The 27,444-nt window shown below is 39.3% G+C and overlaps 1 protein-coding gene and 1 long non-coding RNA gene across 2 annotated transcripts; both read right to left on the reverse strand.

Moving 5' to 3' along the window:
- Positions 1–754: 754 nt before the first annotated feature.
- Positions 755–27,444, reverse strand: LOC141801627 (uncharacterized). Its single transcript, XM_074684745.1, has 8 exons — positions 27,318–27,444; positions 27,200–27,228; positions 27,042–27,111; positions 22,884–23,075; positions 22,629–22,784; positions 21,758–21,859; positions 21,640–21,668; positions 755–966 (listed from the first exon to the last, which is right to left on the reverse strand). Exons 1-8 carry the CDS (start codon positions 27,442–27,444, stop codon positions 889–891), a joined length of 783 nt encoding a protein of 260 aa, XP_074540846.1. The 3' UTR covers positions 755–888.
- Positions 1,222–15,748, reverse strand: LOC141801857 (uncharacterized). The gene is made up of 3 exons (XR_012599441.1): positions 15,719–15,748; positions 2,410–2,514; positions 1,222–1,246 (listed from the first exon to the last, which is right to left on the reverse strand). It is a non-coding gene; the product is annotated as an uncharacterized LOC141801857 (long non-coding RNA).

Below are 27,444 nucleotides of genomic sequence, written 5' to 3' on the forward strand. Positions count from 1 at the left end.
TTCCTGTTGGTGTTGACACTTTTGGTCAAAGTGCATTTAGGTGGTTTTTGTGGCTTTTTTTGCACTTTGACCTCGATTTCAGAGCACTTCTCGCCACTTTTTCCTGTTTCTAAGTTACGAAAGTTGTTCTGTGGTAGTTTTTTCTTTCCTAAGAAGTGACTGTTAGGTCTGTTCTACAAAGCCCTCTTATGCTTTGAACACCTTTGCTTTAATCCGACAGCATTCTCACAATAAACTGTCAAAACTTCATACAGAGATTGTGTTTGAACCATTTCCAACTTGTGGCTCAGGGACAAAACTCAGCTGATGCTTAACGCTTTTCCCAGATGGCTCTGTTGACAAATAAAAAGTGAAATGGACTTTGTATCAAATGTAATTAAAATATCACCTAACTGATTCAAGTTAGAAGCACAACCTTTAAACTAAGCAGACAGGTGCAGCTGCAGAGCACTATAGGAGCACTATTTAAACACTTTGATTCTTCTCTCTTCAGGCATGATGATATATGTCAAACTGACTTCATCCTCACCATTTGACTAAAATGAGTAATGCAGGTAATGCAACAACATTATGGGTTCTTCTGTATTTTACTGCAGTTGGTATTTTAAGATTTTCTAGTGTTTTTCATGTTTGTAATGCTAGTTTTGTTGTTTCTAAAGTTGTTATTATTTTATGTTTTGTAGTTATTGTCCTTGCTGAGATAAATTAACACAAAATGAATAAACATAAAGAGAAAAAAACAGTCTATTGTGCTGCAAAATCATTACATGAAAAATTCAACATTTGGCTTTAAAACATTCCTGATAAGTCCAATATACAGTAATCAAAAACTTACTAAACTGAAAATTAAATCTGGAATAATTTCTATCTTGGTGAGGAAGATGTTGATCAGTGAACTCTGGATGAGGATGAAGATTCTTCAACATTTTCATAGTGCACTGTGTCGTCATGTTGATCAAAACGCACCTGTTAAAAAAACAACAGAAATCAGACAGAAGAAACAAACTTTCAATTTCTAGAACTCCAACTCTCACCTTGATTTGTCCTGGAGGTCTCTGGTTCCCTGAAAATAAAGCACAGAGAAACATTTCAGCTCCAAACAGCAGGTTTCTGAAAATCAGTCTGAACTCATGTTGGTCTGAATGTTCTCACCTCCAGCTCTGAAGAGAAGAACAGTGAGCAGAGAGACCAGGACCAGTTCAGACACACGCAGAGCCAACATCCAGACCAGAACAACACCTACAATCTGTCAGGATCAGAAACAGAAACATGAAGACACTAAGGTTTCCGTCTACAGGGACTTATCTCTGATCCTTTGGTTAACCCAGGGGTCTGCAACCTTTACTTCCAAAGTAGCCATTTTGCCTCAGCTCACCTGGATTAAAGGGATTACAGAGCAACAAAAACTACTTTACCTTCGCAATAAAGACAAAAAAGCGAATAAAATACTAAACAAAGTTAAAATATAGTAAAAAACTATCAAAACAACACGTTTTTTATACATTTTTTTTTTAATTCTACAGGCGATGCCTTAGTTCTTTATTTTTAAAAAAGTGTAACATTTCATAACTTTCAACTTTAAAAAAAATGCAAATATTTCAGATTTTCAGTTGTTAAAAATGCAAAAATTTAACAGATTTTGGATTTTAATAAATTTGCAAACATCTCAGATTTTCAATTTAAAGTATTTGCAAAAATTCCAAATTTAGAAATTAAAACATTTTGCAAACATTTATCTTTTGTGAAATTTAAAAATTCTGCAAAATTTTTAAAAGCTTGCAAAGATTTCCTTTTTGTATTTAAAATATTCGTAAAAATGTCAAAAAATTAAAAAAAAAAGTCATTTTTGAAATTTCAGAAAAATGCGCAAAATTCAAAATTTGCAAAAGTTTAAAAAATGAAATATAAAATTTTAATATTTTAAAAAATTGAATATTATTGATTTGCAAATTATTTTGAAAAAAAAAGAATTTAAGAAATATCAAAAAAAATAATATACCCTGAATTTGATGACAGATTTTTTTATATTACTCAACTTATTGTCTTTTGATGTTTACCTAAGCATTTATATTAAGAGGGTAAGCTTGCAATTTAATGAATCCAGTCACACTGAATTAAAATCTGTGTTTTCTTCCAGATTAGTCTTTTTTGTAGATGTAGTTATCTTCCCGGGGCTTTAAAACTTGAGGTTAGCCACAGGTGCATGGGGAGTTGGTGGGCTGTTGATGTTGTAAGAGGTGAAGTAGAGCGGTGGCAGGCTTTATTGACAGATGGGATGAAGATTTAGTTGAACAAAATATTAACGCATGATTTTATTAAGTGTTAATGACACAAAGAAACACACAACAATGAATGAAAGAGGAGTGGTTTTAAAATAAAACGTGTTGATAAAAAGTGTTGAGTCTGTACCTTTTCCATCTGAAGCCTCTTTGTTTTCAGACTTTGGCGTGGTCTCTGTTGTTTCTCTGTTTTCAGATGGAGCTGTCGATGTTGGTTTCCTGTTGCTGTTTTCACCTGGAAAAATGAACATAACAAAAAATACCATGAATCCTCAAATCAGTAACATTTTACGGAAACAGTTCATTGTACCACACCTGGTTTCTCACCTGACGGCTGAAGTCTGAAGGGAAACAGCTGCGTATTCTTCTTCTTCTTGTTGTTGTCTAGAGACACTTCACACTGCAAGGAGTTATGTCTTGATTTGTAGATGCGCTGACCAGGCCTGAAGGTTACATCAGCGTAGCACAAAGGCTTTGGGTCTATGACACTTTGGCGATGTTCACTCACATCTTCATCCTCATACAACCACTTCACCCTGCATGTCTGCAGCTCATACGTCCTCACAGAGCAGCGTAATGTCACCCAATCTTCACCGTTCTTTATTTCATGCACTGTTGAAGATGGAGATATGGTCAGAAACACAGAAAGAGTCAAATGAAGTCGAGCTCTGTGATCATAATTACTGTGATGTTTCACTTTCCTGTTTGAATGAGCTGAAAACATGATGAGAGAAATACTCACTGGTCAGAACAGACAGGAAAACAACAGCATCAGGTTCTCCTCCTGGTGGGTACTGATGACAGGCGTAACGTCCAATGTCTTCCCATCTGACCTTCTTTATGAGTAAAGAGCAGTCGTCTGTAACATTCAGTCTGTCTGATTTAAGTCCAACATCTACGCCAATCTGCCCGAGAGTAACCAGCTCCAGTGTTTCTGACTTAGTTGAACGATTGAAGAGCCAGGTAGTATGACAATCAGGGTGATTTTTGATCTCATTCTCACAAGACAAAGTGACGTCATCTCCAACTCTGACAGTGCGATGGAAAGTTTGTACTCCAGCTGCTGAGAAAACAAGAAAAAAGAGTAAAATGTAACTGAAATGTACAATAAATGTACTGTTCATAGCCAGTGTAATATTAATTCTCCATCCTGGATTCAGGAGCGCTCATGAACCCAACATATTAGAGACAAACAGCAGGTTGACAAAGTAAGTTCTTCAAAAACTAAGTGATAGAAATCTTCTTACCTGTGAAGTGAAGCAGTGCTGGTAGAAATAAAGAGATCTGAATCCATCTGAACTCCATGATCCTGATCCTCTGTCTCTCTTCTTCTCTCACTAATAACTGTCTGAGTTCATCGTTCGTCTTTATTTACAGAGAGGCTGAACCTACTCCCCTTTTCAGTACCCTGCCTCTTCCTATATGACAGCTGAGTAAAATCCCCTGCTCTAAGACTTTATCAACATGACTAAAACAGTCAAAAATGATGTTAACTCTTATTTTGTTTATTTATTTTTTTGAATGACATTTATCCTGATCCAAACAGATCATTCAGTAATAATGAGGACAACGGAGGCAGAGATCTGATATCAGAGTTTGTCTGGTCTACCAAGCAGTGTTTTGAACATGACAAAAAAATAATTACCTGATATCACTACTTACTTCCTTTAAAAAAGGACTGTGTAACTTATTGTGTCCAGTTCTTCAGTGCTGTAGTGACAGAAATGTATTTTACCTCCTCAGAGGCAGAGGAAGAGGAAGAGGAAGAGGAGGAGGAGGAGGAGGAGGACAGAGGAAGTTGGTACATGCACGAAAGGTGCCGCTTCTTTTTTTTCTGACAATGTTTCTGAGAAAACAGACTTTTACAAAGAAGTTTGACTGAAACATAAACAAGGACAAAAATACATCCTACCTCTAGTTTTGGTGCTCTATGGTCCCCATAGTGTGACAGATTAAAGATTAGGGTGACGTGATCTGATCTGTGAGTTCTCCTTTCTGAGAAAGAGTATTTTTTGACCAGGATGTGGGTATAACAGCAGCAACAGAGCAGCTCTGTTGACACACAAAAAAATTAGAGTTACACTTTTTCTTAGGGGCAGTTTACATGACAACGGTTTTAGGGTGAAACGCAAAAGTTTTGTTGCGTTTTAGCCTCGTGTTTACACTAAACAGCGTTTCCCAAACTTTTGAAAACAGCCTGCAGAGTGGGATATTTTGTGAAACACTGCCGACACCGTTACCGTGTAAACAGTAAGCTGGTGTTTTCAGTGACAACGATGACGTCACTCTCCGCTTCCCGTGAACGCATACAACAGGGCACCAGTACCGTTGTTACGATCGTCGCAAATTACCGTGTTGTGCTTGTGCTGCTCAATCTGCTGACTGTCTTTATACATAATGAGCATCTGTTGCTCCACTTCTGCTCTTAGCATTCACCAATACACCAGATGATCGGCTCAACTCTACTTCAGTGGAGATCGACCAAACGCGACAAGACAGTTATAGCGCCAACTACAGGCCTGGCATGCTTACTACAGCGTTTTTGTGTGTACGCAGATTTTTTTCACTGCGTTTAAGCGTTTTCAGATGAAACCTTTTGGTGCAAACGGGGCCTCAGTTGCTTTGGTTCATTTCTCAGATCAGAGTTAAAATTCTCTTAACTACTTGTTCAATCTTCACATCATTGTGTCACTTCTGCACATCAAAAAAAGAGGTTTCTCATTTTTTCAACAAGTTGCAAACGTTTTGGGACATCCATGCAAATGATGTACAATTCTCTGCTGTTTCCTACACTATCAGCTGCTTCTGTCATGTTGGTCAAAATGGATTATCATAGGTCTCTGTTGAAAAGACATGAGTTCATCACATAGGTCTTTGCATGCAAAAAGGTTGAACAAGTTATTATACAGTTTTTCTCAGTCGCTTTGTTGCATTTCTCGAACCGTCCCGCCATTTGCAGAACAGTAAGGGCATTTCTCAAAACAGTTTGTACAAATAGCAAAACACCATGGATTACCTGCAAAAGCCAGTCTCCAGTCAGTGAACATGTCAGTGCCACAGAATGACGAGTCCTTGTGTCAGTGTGTATGGATAGGACAGTCAAAGTGCTGAGTCAGGACGTTCTGAGGTAAACTATCAAATCCAACCCACTTTATTTATATAGCACATTTTAAAAAAGATTTAAGTTTATCAACGTGCTGCACAGTCAAAATAACATATGAGAACATCAATAAACGAAATAAAATCAATTAAAAAAACACACAGAAACAAATAAGAGTCATAAAAAAACAAAGGGGTTAAGACCATAAAAGACATAAAAGGACAGAGATCACACAACCCTCATGCTGAATTAAAAGCCAAAGAATAAAAGTGAGTTTTAAGGCCCCATTTACACAACAACGTTTCATCTGAAAACACTAAAACGCATTGAAAAAAAATCTCTTTACACAGAAATGCTGATGGACTGAAAACGCTGTCGTAAGCAAACCAGGCCTGTAGGTGGTGCTTTAACTGTCTTGTCCAGAAGCCACTTTTGGGGCATCTCCACCGAAGTAGAGTTGAGCCGGTCATCTGGTGTATTTGGGAACACTAAGTTAAAAAGTGGAGCAAAAGATGCATATTTTGTTGAAAGACAGTCAGCAGATACAGCAGATTGAGAACGGTACTGTTGTCCTGTTGTATGTGCGCGTGAAGCGGAGTGTGATGTCAGCATTTCCACTGAAAACGCCGGCTACTTGTTACACGGCAACGGTGTCGGGAGCGTTTCAGAAAAATCCCACTCTGGAGGCTGTTTCTAAAACTTTGCGCTTTAAGTCGGCTAAAATGCCGTTTCTGTGTAAACGCGAGGCTGAAACTCAACAACACTTTTGTGTTTCACCCTAAAACCGTTGTCGTGTAAACGGCCCCTAAGACGTGATTTAAAAAGTTGTTAGGGTGGGAGATGGTTTCATTTAGAGTGGCAGATCATTCCACAATTTGGGAGCCACCACCGAAAAGGCTAGATCACCTCGGGTCTTTAAACGGGTTTTTGGGACCACGAGGTGAAAGTGAACAGCAGACCTCAGGGACCACGAGGGAGTGTGAATATTTAAAGGTCAGAGATGTACTGAGGTGCTGATTCTTGAAAAGATTTAAAAACAAATAATGAAATTTTAAAATGAATCCTAAAATGAACGGGAAGCCATGCGTTCACGCTTTTGTCCTCCTGTTAAAAGATGAGCAGCTGCATTTTGGACTAACTGTAAGCGCACGAGAGAAGCCTGATTTACACCAACATAGAGAGCATTACAGTAGTCTAGACGTGTAGAAATAAAAGCATGAATTACCCGCTCAAAGTCGTTAAAAGATAAAACTGATTTAATCTTGAGCCTGAAGCCTGAAGGTTTCTGGTCAGAGCTGGTCAGGTGAGCATCCTGACTGGGCTGTGCTGAAGGATAAACACACTGAGGTGACAGAGCCAGGGCTTCATTCAAATAAGGATTGTGTGGTGTCGCAGCCTCAATACTTTTGCAAATGACAGAAGGAAACCGCTGTCTACATTAAAAAAAACAATCCCGTATGGCTGAATGTACCTCAGACTACAACAAAATAGTGCCTCAGTGCACCTGTGTTCTTTGTGCTCTTTGTGCATCTTCAACCCATCATGTATTTATTGCGCAACAAAAACACAATACCTGCTCTAGTCCTGTTGGTGTGAATGCTTTTCTGTCAAAGATAATCTTTTTGTGGGGCTCTTTTTACACTTTGACCTTGATTTTAGAGTACTTATCGTCACCATTTCCTATTTCTAGGTTACAAAAGTTGTTCTGTGGTAGCTTTTCTTTCCTAAGAAGTGACTGTCAGATCTGTTCTAAAAAGCTCTATTATGCTTTATATTTGCTTCTGTCCAACAGAAGAACATAATCAGATTTTTCATGCATGGTGACTTTTCCCTCTGTACAGATCTCCATTGTTCTGGAAGTTTAAATGAGAAGTCACCGCCCCTTTTGATTCTGATTGGCCGGTGATCAGGGCGTGTATGCTAATGAAGCTGTGCTTTAAAAATTAAACTATTTACGACCTAACTCAGCTGATTCTTAAGGGCTTTTTGCACCGAGTACTCTGAAGGCTGAAAACTCTGAACTGCATTTGGTTTAAGCTAAAAATAAGCATTGAACATGAGTCTGGTTCTGTCCGAGGTCTCTGCCTGTTAAAGGGTTTCATCGCCGTTATCACTTGTTGAATACAGCAAAGTGCTGTAATCATGGGGGTTAAGATGAGATAAGACTTCTTATTTTGTGTTGATGTTGGGTTTTTCCTAATAAAATTTTATTGATCTTAACAGGTCCAGACCTGTTACTGTTTTTAGAAAGTGTCCGAACATAACGCTTTTAGTGATTTGGCACCATATAAATAAAGACTGACTGACTGACTGAGTGAATCATTGATTGAAAGCACTGCTAGCACAAAAATACTATCAGTAAACATAACCTATCAATCCTAACATGATAAAGACCAAACAAAGAAATTTTCAATTTTGCTAGCACAGTGTGCTAAATTTGTACATCCAACCCAGTGTGTTCAAATCCTGCCCCGTAAGTCTTTCGAGTGACAAACTTCTTATATTCAGAAAAATGTTGAAGAAGAGATTTTAAAAGTATTTGGATTGTCTAATTCATGAAGTGTTTTCATGTAACTAAAGTCCAAAATCAAGCTTATCATAGCTCATTAACATGCTCTATTAGCACTTCTCAGGCAGTACCTACATATGGTGAACACATAGGCCTATTAGGCATTAAAACTCCTAATCATCATACATTCTAATAAACCTTACCATAGGAAAGGCTCTCGCTCAGTAACAACTTCAAACCCAAGGGGAAACATCCGGTTAGTAAAAATGGAGCAGATGTGGGAGTGCTCTAAGTTGCTGTTCACCAAGAAACCGCTTGAGGCTGGCTGCCGAAAGACCAGCTTTCACACACCCAGCCATAACAACAGACTTTTAAAGCATTAAAAAGTATATTTACAGCCTGGTTTTAAAAAAAACAGCTTTCACTATGAGGTGACTGACTGTTTTTCTAACTCAACGGTTTAGAAGTTGAAAGGAAACTCACAGACAGCGTCATATCAAACGTGGCTAAATCCTCGGATTGGCTTCATTTCATCCAGAACAGCAGCGTAACGTCGCGAAGGCTACATCCATGTATTCTGCGGTCTGTGGCCTGGTCCTTCCCTCCCCCTGCATGTGCTCAGGTTAGTCTCCTACACTGTTCAGCTTTCTCCGTTAATTGTGAGGATTCAGTTCACGCTCTTTGAAGCTGACTGAATGTTTCTGTGTGCCTTCTGCTGACTGGAAGGGTCTGCTATGCTGGCCGTTAGCGGTTAGCGCGCTAGCCGTTAGCGCGCTAACCGTTAGTGCTGACAACTAGCTTATAGCTCCTGTTTGGTCTCTTATTTATGTGAACTTGTCATTCTCACTAGTTTCTTTTTTCTCTTATTTTATACATAAATAAGTTATGTCAAATCAGTTGTAAAGCTGTCAAGTGATTGACGTGGATGCAGCGTTAGTTTATAGTGATATTGACACTGAGTTGGTTGTGTTTTATCCCCTTTTTCAGACCAAACAAGCATTTATTAAGCAAAGCTCTGTGTTATCAGTATTACTGACCCTGTGGGTTTCAATTAAAAGACTTAAAGGAAACAAGAACAACTACTTTAGTGTTCTGACCAACACCCCTTGAATATCAATTATCATCCCAGCATAAGAGATACAATGGTCTCTAATCAACACTTACTGTCTGACTGGAATAAATAAATTAGATCCTTGTGATGAAATTTTAACTGTCCACATTATGGGTTCTGCTTCTATCAGTATTTTTTGATCCTATTTGTAGATCAGTTCAATTTATACAGCTCTATCCACCACTCATTTTTTTATGTCTGTTCTTTACTGTAACCAACATGAAACATGTTAACACTAAGCAGACAGAAAATCAGCTAATCTCACCAAGAAAGGAGAGAAAAAAACAGTAGAAATGAAAACTAAGAAGAAATACCATAAAAAAAAACTCACTTTTTGACAAAGTTTTTATTGACAAAGGAATATATAAAAGTACAAAATTCTGTTAAGCTCTTTAATAAAATGAAGTTATTTTAACACATCAAATTCACAAAAAGTTGAGTCAGACCAACACTCAAACAAGTTCATCTTCGAAACAAACATGACTTATTTAGAAACATGACCAATAAAACAAATAAATGATTTTTAACATGAATGCATGAGGTGTCCATCTGATAATTGCTATATTCATTACTTGATTAGATTTTCCGCTCTTCAAATCTGACCTGAAAAATAAAAAAGATGGCTTGACTTGGTGACAAACACATTCAGACTCTCCATGTGACAGTGCACGGTCGGCCACTGCTTGATTTGTTCTCCACACTCTTTTACTCTGATTCACATTCTGGATAACTCTGAGTTAAACAGTAGTCACATGAACTTCTGATGTTAATCCAATGAGCATGCCCAGTTTGACGACTCGATGTCTGGACATTTTAACATAGAGTTTTAAAACACTCACAGGGAGAATAAAAAACAGTTGAATGGTTTAAGCTGTTCTGTTTTTCCTGCACAGTAGTGACCTCTGCTGGCGAGTATAAACTGTACATGTAATCTGAGCCCTGTTTTCTAAGGTGTCTTTAGGCACACCTTGGATTTTTCATTTTTCTTTTTCTTAATCCAGATATGTGAAAAAACATCAGTATTCTTAATCTTCAAAAAAATGTATATCACATATTGCATCTGTTTATCAAACCATCAACATTTTATATCTAGTAGTTATTTACACGTCCATCAACATAAACACTTGCAAGCTCAAACTATGTCACTAATCAGACATAGATGTAAAAACAAATGTGTATTTACAGAAAGAAAAAAAATAACAAAAAAATATCTCTATGAAACCAAACTGCAACTGAGCTGCCTATAAATACATTCTCAGACCTAAATGTTAAAAAAAAAAAATATATTATTATACTGCTAAAATTAAAAAACACATTGTCTCAAATATCTAAGGATGCAAAAATATGACAAACTCTAAGATATTAAAACTGGTCAAAGAGATTAAACAACAGTTTTATGGTATACTCTTGAAGCAGAGCATGTGAAATATCTCATTTTAAAGTTTACTCTTGATCCTCTGAAAGGGAAATCTTAATCTTTTTTTTAATTATTCATAATTTCTTACAGAGGTGGAGGGTTTTTTTTGCAGCACAAATACCAGTCATATCTTGTTCTTGGAGGCAAAAAATAAAACAAATAAATGAATAATAATGAAAAAAAATATATATTTTATAACCATCTTTTTTATTTTTTTATATAGTCATAAATAAGAGAATATGTATTCTTCCTCTTCTTCTTCTTCTTCTTCTTCTTATTATTATTATTATAATTATTAACAAAAAAATAATTATTATTATAATAATGTTTTTATTTATTCATTTTTGCTAAGCTAAAGGCACTTTTGCCTTATTTTTGGTTGTCTGATCAATTGTCTATTTAATCATTGTGTGAGTAACGGTGCAGAAACCATAAGACTTTATCCTCTTTCCTCTTCTTCCTCTTTTCCTGCTCCTTTTCATTCATTTTGACCCTTTTTTATAATGTAATTATATTTTTTATGTTATCAGAAATTAAATTTAAAAAAAATTACTGAAAACTAAAGACTGACTAACTAAAGAAAATATCTATATTCTCTTATTTATGACTTTTTTAAGATCAGATCAAGTATCTGGACTGTACACTGAACCTTTTTAGGATCCCATAGTGCCATCAACAAACAAAAGGAAAACAATAAAAAACGACTAAAGCTGAACACTTTGATGTTTAAATACTTGGCAGCAAAGTCTTTCATACATGGGGAAACTCTGAAGCTGAGATAATACTGCTCATAAACCTACAGTGACCCCTTCTGGACATTTCTGCAGTAAGCAATCCAAAAAGATTGAACAAAGAAAACTCACAGAAAGCTGAAAATCCTGAGCTGTAACTTTACTCTGGGCTCATTTCCTTTCTTTGTTGATGTTGGCGTAGAGGCTCTTGGGATCAACAGGAGAAGAGGAAGGAGCAGATTTCACAGTGGCATAGGTCACTGCTCCGTCCTCAGCATCACCATCATCAGCTTTACCCTGAGTCTGAAAAATAAAGTTTAGATTAAAGGAAGTTACTGATGTAGTTAGATCTTTGCTCTATAAGAACGAGAGCACAGTGAAGATGCTTACAGCTCGTCTCAGTAACAAACAGCTGCAAAACAAGAGCAAACTGCACAGAGCTGCAGAACTTAGTAGGAATATCACAGATGAATTTGCTTCATAAATTAGACCTTGAGACGGAGTCAGTGGGAGCAGATGATGCTAAATTCTTGGTGCTATGAGGTCAAAAGATTAATATCATCTAAATAGGAAGTGACAGCTATGAAATCCACAGTCAGGTTGCTAACAGAGAAGGGAAAAACTGCATCAGACTTCAGACTTCACCAGGGAACTGTTGACTGATTTTTCTAACGGCAGTATTTTTGTGCTAAAAAGTCTAAAGGACATAAATCAGCCATGTATCATCACTTGTTTATGCTTTACCTTCACTTTTGTCTTGTTCTTCTTGGTGAATTTGATGGAAGCATAGGAAACACCGTCTTCAGGATCCATCTGCAGAGAAATCTACAGACAAACCAAAAAACAGCTGTTTAAAACATTTGTAATAGCTCAGACTCTATTGTTCCTGTCATGTGATGATGTGATAGGTTGGCGTATCAGATGAGGATTATCCATTTTGTTTTGTTCACCTTTAATGTTCATAGATGCTGATAATTTGTAAAGATAATACACATGGCTAGTTGTTTTTGAGGATTCACAGCCGATGATTCAAGAGAGGAGAACCATGATTATTATTTAGATCGTTATATTTGAGTTTGATTGCTCTGTGATCTTGTGGTAATGCCTTGAGGATCCAGTAGGGGGACCTCACTCTTCTGTAAGTGAAGGCAAGAGTAGCGTGTGTGCACAAATGCTGCACCCAAGATATTACTGAGTATTATTATGATGTAACCTGGAAGAAATATACATTAACATGTGTTCAGAGTTCAACAAATTCAGACTGTGTGTCTGAATTTATTTTATTTTATTTATACTTTATTTATACTTTATTATTATCTACACATTATTTTGTCACTTTGTTACCCCTGTAGTGGCTTTACGTGATTTACAGCTCAGCAAAACCATTTTTTCCCCTCGTATTGGTGTTTTAGAAAACTCTCATTTCAGCCTTTGTCTGAAACACTTGGTTTAAAGCCACGTTTCCACCAAGCAGTCCGGTTCGGTTCAGTACGGTTTGGCACGGTTTGGCAGGGTTAAGCCTGATCCTGTGTGTGTTTCCACAGCAAACCTCGCTCCTTCATGGTAGGCGGCGTGTAAGTCGGACACCCAAAGCCCCATCTGTTAAATCACAGTGTGACACCATAGCAGTGCAACACAGTTTACCCCGCTTTTAAATCAAACGAAGAACAAAACGCGACACAGTAAACTAAGAGCAACGAAGAAGAAGAAGACATCCAGAAATGTATCTTCTTTGAGACTGACATGTGGCGCTGTTATACAAAGAACAATCAAGCTTGGTGTCAGAGAAGTCTGTGTGCCGCCAGGAGAAATGCAGCCGCTGTCACGCAGTAAGTGACCATTGTTTCGACCAATGAACAGTCTGCAGTGTTGTGGCTCCAACTTCCGAGAGCGGATCGGTTAAGTCTGGCACCCATATGAAAGGGTCCCAAAAAGTGGGACGGCTCGTCTCGTTTTTTTGGGGATCTGTCCTGGGATAAGTCAGTAGAAACGCTGTGCCGTGCCGAGACGAACCGATCTGGGCTTTAGGGGCCTTTTAGTCTATAACAGTTTTATGCTGCAGCGCAAAAGTATTGTTGTGTTTCGGCCTTGTGCTTACATGGAAAGCCGACCTAAAACACAAACTTTAGAAAACACCCTCCAGAGTGAAATTTTTCTGTTTCCTGTGTAAACAGTAAGCCAGCCTTTTTTAGTGGAATTGCTGACGTCACGCTCCGCTTTGCGCAAGCACATGCAACAAGTCAATAGTAGCATTGTTACGATCGTTGTGGTCTACCGTGTTGTTCTTGTGCTGCTCAATCTGCTTAATCTGCAGACTGTCTCTCAACAAAATAAGCATCTGTTGTTCCACTTCTGCTCTTAACATTCACCAATACACCAGATGATCAGCCCAACTCTGCTTTGGTGGAGATCTACCAAAAGCAGCTTCTGGACAAGACAGTTATAGCGCCAACGACAGGCCTGGCATGCTCACTACAGCGTTTCCAGTCCTCTGGCATTTCTTTGTAAACGCAGATTTTTTCCACTGCGTTCTAGCATTTTTATAGATAAAATGTTGTCATTAAACAGGGCCTTTGCAGCTGTCTCTTTAAAGCCGCGTTTCCACCAAGCAGACCTGTTGGGTTTGTATCGGTACGATGCACATCTTGTGGCATTTCCACTGAGTTATCCCGGGACAGATCCCCAAATAACTGAGACGAGCTGTCCCTTTCGTATGAGTGCCAGACTGAACCATTCCGCTCTCGGAAGGTGGAGCTACAACACTGCAGACTGTTGATTGGTCAAAAGAATCATCGCTTACCCTGACAGAGGCTGCATTTCTCCGGGCGGCACACAGACTTCTCTGAAACAAAGCTTGATTGTTCTTTGTATCAAAGAGCTACATGCCAATCACAGAGAGGACGAAATGCTGCATGTCTTCCATCTGTGCTCTTTATTTACCGTGTCGCGTTTTTCTTCTTTGTTGGATTTATTAGCGGGGTAAACTGTGTCCCGCTGCTACGGCGTCACGCTATTGTTTAACAGCTGTGGCTTTTGGCATCCGGCTAACACGCCGCCTTCCAGAAGAGGGCACAATTTTGCTGTTGAAACGCAAATGGATAAGGCTGAACTGTACCAAACCGTGCCAAACCGTACTGAACCGAACCAGACTGCTTGGTGGAAACGCGGCTAAGGGCTTTCCCCTTTCCTCTGATTGGTCCCCTGGAGGCCAGTGCCATGGCCAGACCTTGGTGTTTGAGGCCTGCCCCTTCACTCGATCATGAAGCATGAAATCCTTTTGTGATGACCTCATTATTTTAGCAAATCTTAAGAAAGCTCAAGTTTTGAGCAGTTCACAGACAGATTTGGGGATTTTTAAAACATATGAACACGTCAAGTATGAACATCCAGCAATGCTTCTTAGTATCTATGTCTAAAATATGGGAAAGCATTATACCTCCATTTTAACTCTGTCACTGTGGCTTCAACTAGTATTTTATGCACTTGTAATGTTTGGTGGAAATGTTTGCGTTGTTCTAACAACAGAAAAGTCAATATAATCGACACCTTTCTGTCTGGTCTCATCACTAAGGCCCCTGGTCCAAAAATAGCTCCTGTGAGAGATTTCTAAACTGTAGTGAGGAAGTCTTTGCTGATTGGTTGATCTCAGACTTCTGATTTTACAAACCATGGTGTGGCTTCTGCTGAAGTCAAGTTGCTTTATCTAACTTCCTTTTTATTTTTCTCATGCTCTATTTTTACCACACCGTTCTCAGGAGGTGGTGACGTTCCACTATGTGACACTAATGATTCTTTATAAGTGCAACTTTTTGATGTTTGGTTTGAAAAGCTCCTCTGAGGCGCTGCTAACTCCTGTCAGCCCCTTACATTGGATCTACAAAGTTTCTGATTAATTTTGATAGATTCACTTTTAAATGTCTTCAGAAACATTCCTCAGGCACTTAAAGCTCATTTACAGAATAAAAGTGTTAGATAAAGCAGTTTTTTAACTCACCACATCATCATTCCTCTGAGTTTCAGTCCCTGAAAAGACAAGACAGGTTAATTTTCTTTATTTAAGAAAAAGCTCCTTAAGTTTAATCTTAATATGTGATCTCACCTTTAGTTTTCTTCCGTCTGATGAAGACCACAACAAGGATCAGAAGTGCTGTTAAAAGCACCACAGGCACAGTGACGTATAACCATAGGAGACCTGGAAAATAAAAATTGATGTTGAAAAAAGTTTTTTGTGGCAGGTTTCTATCCTCAAAACCCAACATGCATGAACCAGAGAGAAGAAGGAGATTGTTGAAAATATGCAAAGTGTTGAGTCTGTACCTTTTCCAACTGTAGCTGTTTGGGTTGTAGGTGTTGGTGGAGTCTTGTTTGTTTCTCTGTTTCCTGTTGGTCTTGGAGCTGTTGTTGGTTGTTCAGGAGTTTTTGTTGATGTTTTTGATGGTTGTTGTGTTGGTTTTGCATGGTTATTGTCCTCATCTAAATGCACGAAAACAACTCAACAGTCTTGAAATCCAAAGAAAGAAAATCAACATTATTTGAGTTAAAGTGACTTTAAACAGATTTCCTGGTCTCACCTGAGGGCTGAAGTCTGAAGGGAAACAGCTGCTTGTTGTCACCTTCAGACACTTCACACTGCAGGGAGTTATGTCCTGGTTTGTAGATTAAGTGGTAAGATGGAGCAGTCACATCAGCGAAGCAGAGACCAGGTGTTGTCCTCACATTTTGATGTTGTTTCTCCACATCTTTACCCTCATACACCCACTTTACTGTGAGTCTACATGGTTCATACGTCCTCACAAAGCAGCGTAATGTCACTGTGTCATCAGGGTTCTTTATCTCAGTCACTATTGAAGATGGAGATATGGTCAGAAAGACAGAAAGAGTCAAATGAAGTTGAGCACTGTGATCATAATTGTTGTAATGTTTCAGTTTACTGTTTGAATGAAACAGTTTGAGCTAAAAAACAAGATGGGAGAAATACTCACTGTTCACAACAGGCAGATCAACAACAGAAAAAGAATCAGGTCTACGTTTTCCAACTTCTGAGAACTGTTGACAGGTATAACGTCCAGCATCCTCCTCTGTGACGTTCTTTATGAGCAGAGAACAGTTTGCTGTAACTTTCAGTCTGTCTGATTTAGCTCCAGCATTTACACCAATCTGTCCAAGGGTAACCAGCTCTACTGTTGCTGAGTTTGTTGGATCAGTGATGAGCCAGGTAGTATAACGACACTCAAGTTGATTTCTGATCAAATTCTCACAAAACAAAGTGACGTCATCTCCAGATCTGACAGTACGGTGAGTTGCTGCAGCTGAGAAAATGAGAAAAAATTATGAGAATTTAACTAAAATAGAATTAATTATATTGTGTCAACTCACAGTATAAGACAAACAACAGGTTGACAAAGTTAGTCAAAGCTCCTTCAGTAACTGTGATAGAAATCTTCTTACCTGTGAAGTGAAGCAGTGCTGTTAGAAATAAAGAGATCTGAATCCATCTGAACTCCATGATCCTGATCCTCTGTCTCTCTTCTTCTCTCACTAATAACTGTCTGAGGTCATCAACACGTCCTTATTAACAGAGAGGCTGAATCTACTTCCTCAATTCGTTTGATACCACTTCCTCAAAGTGACGTTAACTCTCCTTTTAAGATTCTCACATCTCTAAATTCTTTTCCGTCACTTTGCTATTTTCTTTTCACAGAGGGAACAACGGACTGAAGATTGTGTCAAACTGTTTTCACGCTGTAAAGAGGTTTCTTTGAAAAACAGTCAGGGTTTATTTTGATGCTGCTCATTGAAAAGAGAAGAGTCAAACATACTGCTCTGTAAGAAACACCCTGGATGAGCTCTGTGAGAAAAAGCACAGATAAGATCATGATGTAGATTTCTGAGACCTGTTGGTCTTTCTTGAGACCTGAAGAGGAAGTCATTGTGAGAATGTGGTTATTAACAGCGGCTGGGCTTTCAGAAAAAAAAAAACCCTTTGAACCACTTGTTGGTGCAACCATCCCGCGTGATGCTGTCGTCAGTTCAACACCCAGCACCAATGTGTGAACAGGTCATGAACTTGCAACCATGTTTGCACCAGTGGGTGTGGAAGTCAAAAATTTTTTTTTGATGTGCTGAAGTTCATAGTTTTGGCGGAGGGCCTTAAGACATGTTTCTTTACCTTAAGTTCCTTTCTTTTGACAATCCTCAAACACAACTGCCGACTTTAAAAGCCACCAACGTTTTGTGCTCACAGATGTAAAAAAAAAAAATGCTGAACAAAACACAGAAATGAGATACAGCTGCAACAGTGAGTAAATACACAGAAACGCCTAAAATACACCAGATATGTCTGCAGTGCGACTCTCTTACGTCTCGACTCAGTTTGTCAACTCAAGCCGGCTGCATGTTCAGACGGTTACGCAGTGTGACTGACAGTCAGCTGGAGACACAGACCGAGGAGTTCCTTGGACTCCTGGTCTGGCTCTGCTCATTATGTCTGTTTATCATTGTAGTCAAACTAAAAATGAACTGATTTCGACACAGTTTGTTTTATTTTGAAAGTCACTTGGTGTTTTTGTGTAGTATCCGGTCACAACTTCCTGTCCCGCTTGATCTTCCCTGTGCTAAGTTTATGCGTCACAGCTCCACATCCATCAAAAATAGGATAGCTGTGTATTACCTCCAACCATAGACTGTATAAAACATGGACGAAGTCTCCCCGACGTCACCCATCTGTTTCTGAAACCAAAAAATGAAGCACATCGGCTATAGCAGCCGTATTGGTAGTGGCAAGGGCTTCACCAAAGAGTGTAAAAAAAGAAGGACGAGGCATTGCTGAAGTCGCCCGTGTGGTCTGAGACATGATTTTGAAGCCAATTCTTGTTTGCTGCCATAAAGGAAATGCAGCCTTCTGGTGGAGCCAGGCTCCGCTATATGCTACTTAGCGGAGCTAACGTAAGCTAACTGGCTACTGACTGGCAATCCCCTCCGTCTCTGGACCTCCTCACCTTTGATTGCACTTTTTGAGGTCAGTTGACCCAAAACTTTAGAAAAGGTTGTAAGTAACTGTCATCATGTATGTCATTATGTAATTTTAATGTTTAAACATGAAAGTTATTTCTTAATGTACAAGTATAACGTTCACGTTCGTTGCTAGGCGCTGCCCAAGAAGCTTCCTGTTGCAGTAGCTCTCTCTTCTTTGTCTGTTTCTTGTAATTTTTTTCATCTCTTTTTTGTCACCTTTGTATTTGGAGTGGATCATTACTTTGCATGGTTCATTGTTGGTCATGGACACCAAACTTTTTGTGGCTTCAGCAATATTTTTACAACTTTTCCTCTGTGTTTGTCTGGAGATCCTACATGTAACCATGGCTACATGGTTTACATGTGAAATTAGCTGTTAGCAGCCTGTAGCATGTTAATGCTAACTAGTGTAGGGCTTGATGATTTCCCTCGAGGTGAGGACGACGTGCTGGTTCTCAGGTGTGATCTGGGAGGTGACGACGTGGACCTGTCCTTCTATCCATCATTGTTGGGAACGTGGGATCTATGTTCGGTGGGATGGACGAGCTAGCTGTGCTAGCCCACCGGCAGAGGGGCTGCTGGAGGGCAGAGTGGCATCGTGCTGTTCACGGACGTGGCTGACGGAGCTGACGAAATAAAGTATTTTCTATTTCTATTTTCTATAATAAAAACTGATGACAGTTATTAGATGTTACCCTGACCATATACTTTAGTCCTAGCTTGGAAAATTACTACATTACTGTTTTAAAGTATGTTGAAATGTCTACAGTACTTACCGAATGGTTAATATGAAAAAAATTCAAAATTTCATAATCACAGTAATATGTGTTTGATTTGGGTGCCACTGGATGATAATTACATAAAGTTTAAGATACAGGTTTTGTAAGAGAAGTATTTGTAATTATGCAGTGCTGGTGCTTGCTCTTTTTTAAAGTTAATTGTGGGAGCATAATATCTAATAAGATGAAAGTTATGAGACTAAATAAGGAAGAGCTTCATACTGTAATGCATTTAATATAATTGTGGTTTTACCACAAAGGGGTCCAAGGACTTTGTAAAACTGTGGTACTTAAATAGCAAAAAGTATGATAATTACATGGACATGACAGTTAAAAGGGCTCTGAGTTCATCTACACGTCCGTGTTTACCGAGAGGCTGAAACCACTTCCTCTGTTGGTTTGATACCCCCTCCCTAAATGATGTTTGTGACGGAAGTCTCTGTTGAGTTTTTCACACCTCTGATTTCTTTTTTTGACTCTTTGCTTGTTCCTCTAGACAGGAGGAACAGACTGTTTTCATTCTGTAAAGAGGATAAATGTCATTTTTACATATGTCTTGTTTATTGGAGAACGGTCAAGATTTATTTTGACAGTTAAACATGTGCTGTCAAAAGAAAAAACTCTGGGTGACCTCTGTGAAATGGAGCACTGATGAGATCATGGTGTAGGTGGGTTAAGGCTGTAAGAAAAGGCTTTGAAGCACTTGAAGGTTTTTTTTTTGCTGGACAGACTCGTTGCAACCATCCCACAAGATGCTGTCGTCACTTTAACACCCAGCACCAATGTGTGAACAGGTTATGAACATGCAACCATGCGAGATTAACACATCCAAGACCTCTTGCCATTTACTTGAATTGACTTAACGAGACATTGGCAATCCCAATAACTAGGAAACCAGATATCAGCTCAACATCAAGGATTATTCTTACCTCTTTTTAACCCCAAATTGTGCAAATTGTGTGCCTTGCAATTGAGATAAACTCAAACGCACCTAGCCACAAAATTCAGTTAGCTGTAAAAATGTATGAATCCAGTTACAGTGCAAAAAAATATGCTCAATAGCGCCCCCTAGTGGCCTCAAACTGCAGCCCCTAAGGCTACTTTGAGCTAGAGCCCTGAAATTTTGCAGGCGTAACTATCATGCCTAGACCTACAAAAAAGTCTCTAATGACCACGGTGAATTCCGAACAGGAAGTTCGCAATTTGGACTTACGTATCGGATTTTGACGATTTTCAGGGTATGTATTTGAATGAACTAGTCCAAGGTTTCAGATGATCAAAGCTCATTTAAACATTCATAGAATCTCAATGGGCGTGGCCAAAACAAGGGCTAAAATTTTGGCATTTTTTTCAACTATGTCTAAACTTCACAAAATGGACACACATGTTCAGTGTAATGGCCTGGACGCAACCATGTCATTATTTTTACAAATAAAGTACAGCGCCCCCAAATGGCAACATGAAGAATTACAGATGCAGGATACGTATTTCAACCAACTTCTTTCAGGTTTTTAATCTAATCAACTCCAAACTTGGCTTTTGTGTGCTACACAAGTTGACAATAAAAAGTTATTAATAGATTTTTTTTAACTCAATGGGCGTGGCCACAAATGACCGCAAAATTTGACCATTTCAGACACTTCATGAAAACCTTCATAGCTCTCTTGTAAAATGTTGGATCAGGACTAAAATGCACACAAGTGTTCACCATCACATCCTAAGTGCATTTCTATCACTGGTTTTGCATATGTTAATGCTCTATAGCGCCACCCAGGGGCTCAAAACTGCAGCCCTTTACGACTTTGAGCTACAGCCCTGAATTTTTCGCCTACAACTATCATGCCTAGACCTACAAAAAAGTCTCTTAAGACCATTGTGAATTCTAAACAGGAAGTTAGCAATTTGGACGTCAACATAGGATTTTGATGGTTTTTAGCCTATGCCTTTCATTGAACTCTTACCAGGTTTTTCATCTTATCAACTCCAAACTTGAGTTGTATATGCTTAACACAAAATTTTTTCTCACCGTTATTTGCCTGAAATCCCCTCCCTTGGGTTGGTTACACATTTCAACACATGAATTTGCAGTTTTATCTGACGCCATGGACCAAAACTAAAAGATACCTTTCCTGTTGGAGTCACAGTTTGAAATGCTCTCTGTCATCTGGGCATTTAGTAAAAACTAGATTCAGAAAGCACTCTCCAGAATTCAACAATTGATATTTATTTATTTGCAGATGACACTGAGATTAGATATAAGAAAGAGAAAATTAACACATTTCTACAAAAATTCAACAAAGCTACCTGAAGAAGGGATCTGAACTTGTTGCATTGAACAGTGGCACTGACTACTTTTTTCTCAGATGATGGAGGAACAGAGAAAGCATTTTATTTACACAAAAAGCTGATTACATTTAAAAAAAAAAAAAATCAAAACTCTAACTTTTGGCTACAAATGAGACAGTAAAGAGCTGTAAAGTTTGAAGCTGGAGAATAATCTGTCTGCTGAGTGGATGTTGGTGAGGAAGATGTTGATCAGTGAAGTCTGGATGAAGCTGAAGACTCTTCAACGTTTTCATAGTTCACTGTGTCGTCATGTTGATGATAACCCACCTGGTAAAAAAACAACAATAAAAATCAGACAGAAGAAACAAACGTTTAATTTTAACCTTCAAACTCATGAGAACTCCAACTCTCACCTTGATTTCTCCTGGAGGTCTCTGGTTCCCTGAAAATAAAGCACAGAGAAACATTTCAGCTCCAAACAGCAGGTTTCTGAAAATCAGTCTGAACTCATGTTGGTCTGAATGTTCTCACCTCCAGCTCTGAAGAGAAGAACAGTGAGCAGAGAGACCAGGACCAGTTCAGACACACGCAGAGCCAACATGAAGAAGTCCAGACCAGAACAACACCTACAATCTGTCAGGATCAGAGACAGAAACATGATGACAATAAAGTTTCCATCTATAAGGACTTATCTCTGCTCCTCAGGTGATCTGGTTCAGGTTTAAAATGAAGTTTAAAGAGATAGTTTGGGTTTTTTTTACATGAATCTGTATGGCATCCTCTTCTGTAGTTCAGCGCTGTCTTACCCCTGTCAGCGTCCTGTGACCAGAGATCTGGTGCTGTTTTGGTCCAGACGAAAGTAGTCCGGCAACATGGCTGGGGTCACAAAATTAAGCGTTTTTCCTCTCAAAACAATTTGTGTTCAAATGAGTGATAAATTTGCATCAAAAAAGGCAAACTGGAAAAAGTTAGACTCTTTTATCGCTTGGCACTACTTTCTGGTGTGTATCACAGCGCTGCGCGGTGCATCCAGCTGACCGGCACTCCACCTCTGTTGACATGACTTCACACTTCTGACAAGTGCACCACCATTTGTCTGTCACCCTCTCTTTCACGGCTCCAGCTGTGGCTGGAGTGACATGACTGTGATCATCTCTCTCTACCCGTTCTAACTCCACCTGACAAATTTCAGCATCAGTTTATTCGGGTTCATAAAGAAATCCCCTTGGCTCTGTGCTAAATATAATGTCATCTTCATCAGTGTCGTAGTCAGACATGTTATCGTTAACTTTTCAAAGTTGTTAAAGTTTAAAGTTGGTGACGAGCGCAGATGCCATACTGGTTCATGTGAAAAACCCGAACTATCCCTTTAACATGTTGATAAAAAGTGTTGAGTCTGTACCTTTTCCATCTGAAGCTTCTTTGGTTTCAGGTGTTGGTGTGGTCTCTGCTCTTTCTCTGTTTCCTGTTGGTCTTGGAGCTGATGTGGGTTGTTCAGGAGTTTCTGTTGTTGTTCTTGATGGTTGTTGTGTTGGTTTCTCATGGTTTTTGTCCTCACCTTAAAGAATGAAAACAAGTCAAGAGTTTGAAATTCCATGAAAAAAATTCAACATTATTCAAGTTAATGAGACTTTAAGCAGATTTCATGGTTTCTCACCTGAGAGCTGCAGTCTGAAGGGAAACAGCTGTTTGTTGTCACCTTCAGACACTTCACACTGTAGGGAGTTATGTCCTGGTTTGTAGATTAAGTGGTGAGTTGGAGCAGACACATCAGCATAGCAGGGACCAACTGTTGTCCTCACATTTTGATGTTGTTTCTCCACATCTTTACCCTCATACACCCACTTCACTTTGAGTGGGCAAAGATTATATGTCCTCACAGAGCAGCCTAAAATCACCCAGTCATCACCATTCTTTATTTCAGTCACTGTTGAAGATGGAGATATGGTCAGAAAGACAGAAAGAGTCAAATGAAGTTGAGCTCTAATTATTGTAATGTTTCAATTGAAAACATGATGAGAGAAATACTCACTGGTCAGAACAGACAGATAAACAAAAAAATCAGGTTCTTGTTTTTCCTTGGTTGGGTATTGTTGACAGGCATAGCGTCCAGAATCTTCCTCTTTGACCTTCTGTATGATCAGAGAACAGTTTACTGTAACTCTCAGTCTGTCTGATTTAGCTCCAACATTTACACTAATCTGCCCAAAAGTAACCAGCTCGACTGATGATGAGTAAGTCGGATCAGTGAAGAGCCAGGTAGTGTAACTACACCCAGGCTGATTTCTGATCACATTCTCACAAATCAAAGTGACGTCTTCTCCAACTCTGACAGTACGATGAGTATCTGCAGCTGGAAAAATGAAAAAAGAAAAAGAAAGAAAAATGTTTCCTCATCATCAGTGTGTAATAAATTTATCATCTGGGATTAACAAGACCTTATGAACTTGTAATGTTCGAGACAAATCACAGGTTGACGTAGTAACTCTCAAAGCTCCTTCAGTAGCTGTGATAGAAATCTTCTTACCTGTGAAGTGAAGCAGTGCTGTTAGAAATAAAGAGATCTGGATCCATCTGAACTCCATCATCCTGATCCTCTGTCTCTCCTCTTCTCTCACTAATAACTGTCTGAGTTCATCAACACGTCTTTATTTACAGAGAGGCTGAAACCACTTCCTCTGTTTGTTTGATACCCCTTCCTCAAGTGACGTTACCTCTCCTTTAAGATTCTCACATCTCTGAATTCTTTTTTGCCTCTTTGCTATTTTCTTTTCACAGAGGGAACAACAGACAGAAGATGGTGTCAAACTGTTTTCACACTGTAAAGAGGTTTCTTTGAAAAAGAAAAGATAGTGTTTATTTTCATGCTCTTCATGAAAAAGAGAAGAGTCAAACATACTGTCCTGTGAGACAGATAATGATGTAGAGCTCTGAGACCTGCTGGTTCCTCAGTGATGGGAGGAACCATCACTGAGGTCTTTTTGAGACCTGAAGGAAAGTCTTTTGTGAGAATGTGGTTATTATCAGCAGCAGGGCTTTGTTAAGAAAAAAGCACTTTGAGGCACTTGAAGGTTTTCTGTCAGACTTGTTGCAAACATCCCACATGATGCTGTCGTCACTTTAACACCCAGCACCAATGTGTGAACAGGTCATGAACTTGCAACCACTATAGCACCAGTAGGTTTGGATGTAGGAAATACATTTTTTTTCTGAGATGGCGGCTTTGTGATGTGCTCATTTCCTTGCACCATGATTCTGCTCTCAATATAGATCTGCTGTGTGAATACCAGAAGCTCTGTCTCTGCTGCATGGGCCAAAAAACTCCAGACCAAGCGCTCTGTCAAATGCATGCAGCAACAAAAACACACACATGCTGACACACTTACTCAAGCTTAAGTGCTTTTCTGACACACAATCCTCAAATGTAACTGCCAACTTTAAAAGCCACCATCCTTGATGCTTACAGATTTTATTGAAGGTGGAAAAAAACCATCAACGTGACCCAGCAGCAGCAATAAGTAAACACACATTAATGTCCTACAGTGCACAGGAAGCCCTGTCTGATACTTTCTGTGTGATCTGAGTTTTAAGTTACTGCTGCACAACCCTGAGTGTGAACACACGTGTCTGGAAAGAGGGAATTTAGAAACACGTTTGAGCCAGAATATTTCATGTAAAGTGTAATTTATCCAAGCATAATAATAATAATAATACATTTTATTTATAGAGCGCTTTTCAAGTTCTCAAAGACGCTTTACAAGGTAAAAGCAGTATAAAAAACAAGTTTAAAAACAGATACAAAAAAATGAGATAACAGAAAAAGAAAGACATGTATAGAAAAGAAGACGAGACAAAAACAATTCAAAGGTTTAGAGTAAAAGCAGGTTCAGTTACCAGGGGTTGTTAAATTAAAAGCTATGCGAAACAGGTGAGTTTTGAGTTTTGTTTTGAAGGCAGTGAGGTCAGCAGTATCACAGAGGTGTTGTGGGAGTGAGTTCCAAAGGGAGGGGGCAGCAACAGAGAAGGCTCTGTCACCCTAGGTTCGGTGCTTGGTCCTAGGGACGGTGAGGAGGTTTGCTACTGAAGAACGGAGGGTGCAGGAAGGGGTGTAGGGGTGGAGCATGTCAGTAAGGTATGGAGGGGCCTGGTTATGGAGTGCTTTGTGAGTGAGAAGGAGGATTTTAAACTGGATACGGTAATGGACGGGAAGCCAGTGGAGATCTTGAAGAATGGGAGTTATGTGTTCACGGGAACGGGTACGGGTGAGGAGGCGGGCGGCAGAGTTTTGTATATACTGGAGTTTGTTGAGGTGGTTGTTGGTTGTGCCAAAAAGAATGCTATTGCAGTAATCGATTCGTGATGTGATGAAGGCGTGGATTAGGGTTTCAGCAGCAGAGAAGGAAAGAGAGGGGCGAAGGCGGGCGATGTTCTTAAGATGGAGGAAGGCTGTTTTTGTAATTGCTTTGATGTGATGAGAGAAGGTGAGCTTGTTGTTGAAGATGACTCCGAGGTTACGGCAATGGGAAGAAGGTAAGAGGGTGGAGTTTTGAAAGGTGCGGTGGAAGTCATTGGCTGTAGAAGTAAGGGATTTTGGACCGATTAAAAGAATATCAGATTTTGAGAGGTTGAGTTTGAGAAAATTACTTTGTAGCCAGGAGCTGATGTCGGAGAGGCAGGTGGAGAGGGCGGACTGGGTCAGAGAGGTTATTGATTCGGTGGATATGTAAAGTTGAATGTCGTCAGCATAACAATGAAAGCGGAGACCATGACGTTGGATAATCTGACCAAGGGGAAGGAGGTAAAGGATGAAAAGGAGGGGACCGAGCACCGAACCCTGAGGGACACCTTAGGATAGGGGGGCAGTAGAAGAGGAGCAGTTGTTGATGAATATGAACTGTTTCCGGTCACTGAGGTACGAAGTTAGCCAAGTGAGGGTGTCGTCTGTGATGTGGAGGAGAGATTTAAGGCGGGAAAGCAGGATGGAATGGTTGATTGTGTCAAAAGCGGCGGTGAGGTCCAGGAGAATGAGGATGGAGAGAAGGCCAGAGTCAGAGGAGAGGAGGAGGTCATTTGTGAATTTAAGGAGGGCAGTTTCAGTGCTTCAAGTATAGAAGCTGAAAACTGTGCAAACAGTGACGCGCCTGCCGCTAAGTTTCTGGCTCTTCTGATTGGTTTGATTTATGTTTTACCCAAAACACACCTTTTGAACGTCAGCATTCAGAGCCCAACCCTTCCTCCTTACACTGCGTGCTTCTCTTCATGTCACGATTTTGCATCTCATCTAAAAACCCTGCTCTTTGTTTCAAACGTGACATATTTAAACACATTAATCATAACTTTAATGACTCCATGGGTAAAAAAAAAAAATCTCTAATTTAGCTCAAATGTTGGAGTCATAGTTTAAAATGTTGACCATCATCAGGAAAACACTGAAGAGTGAGTTGATATATCTTTATTTGCAGATGGCACTGTGATCAGATATAAGAAAGACACAGACTGACTCTAAAAGAAACATTTCTATAACATTTTCAACTTCACTCTCATTCAGAGAGTCACTCTGCAGGTATAACAAACCAAAGCCATCCAAAGAAGAGGTTTAAACTTAATGGATAAAATGATGATGCCAACTACAGATTTTTCTACATGATGAAATAACAGAGAGAATTTAAATAATGCAAAAAGATCAATAAGTTCATGATAAATCAAAACTCTAACTTTAAGCTGCAAGTGAGACAGTAAAGAGCTTTTAAGTTTGAAGCTGGAGAATAATCTGTCTGCTGAGTGGATGTTGGTGAGGAAGATGTTGTTCAGTGACGTCTGGATGAAGCTGAAGACTCTTCAACATTTTCATAGTTCACTGTGTCGTCATGTTGATGATAAGCCACCTGGTAAAAAAAAAAACGTCAGAAATCAGACAAAAGAAACAAACGTTTAATTTCTAACCTTCAAACACACAAGAACTCAAACTCTCACCTTGATTTCTCCTGGAGGTCTCTGGTTCCCTGAAAATAAAGCACAGAGAAACATTTCAGCTCCAAACAGCAGGTTTCTGAAAATCAGTCTGAACTCATGTTGGTCTGAATGTTCTCACCTCCAGCTCTGAAGAGAAGAACAGTGAGCAGAGAGACCAGGACCAGTTCAGACACACGCAGAGCCAACATGAAGAGGTCCAGACCAGAACAACACCTACAATCTGTCAGGATCAGAGACAGAGACAT

This window comes from Halichoeres trimaculatus, unplaced genomic scaffold (assembly GCF_033239565.1).
Source record: "Halichoeres trimaculatus isolate MK-OKI-2021-1 unplaced genomic scaffold, fHalTri1.1 fHalTri1_scaffold_13, whole genome shotgun sequence".
NCBI lineage: Eukaryota > Metazoa > Chordata > Actinopteri > Labriformes > Labridae > Halichoeres > Halichoeres trimaculatus.

Excerpts from the sequence above, each read along its gene's own strand:
- LOC141801627 (XM_074684745.1), bottom strand. The coding sequence starts at position 27,444 with ATGTCTCTGTCTCTGATCCTGACAGATTGTAGGTGTTGTTCTGGTCTG. Across the intron at positions 27,229-27,317 it reads TCTTCTCTTCAGAGCTGGAG|GGAACCAGAGACCTCCAGGA; the intron begins GTGAGAACATTC and ends CTTTATTTTCAG. Across the intron at positions 22,785-22,883 it reads CTTCAGACTGCAGCTCTCAG|GTGAGGACAAAAACCATGAG; the intron begins GTGAGAAACCAT and ends TCATTCTTTAAG.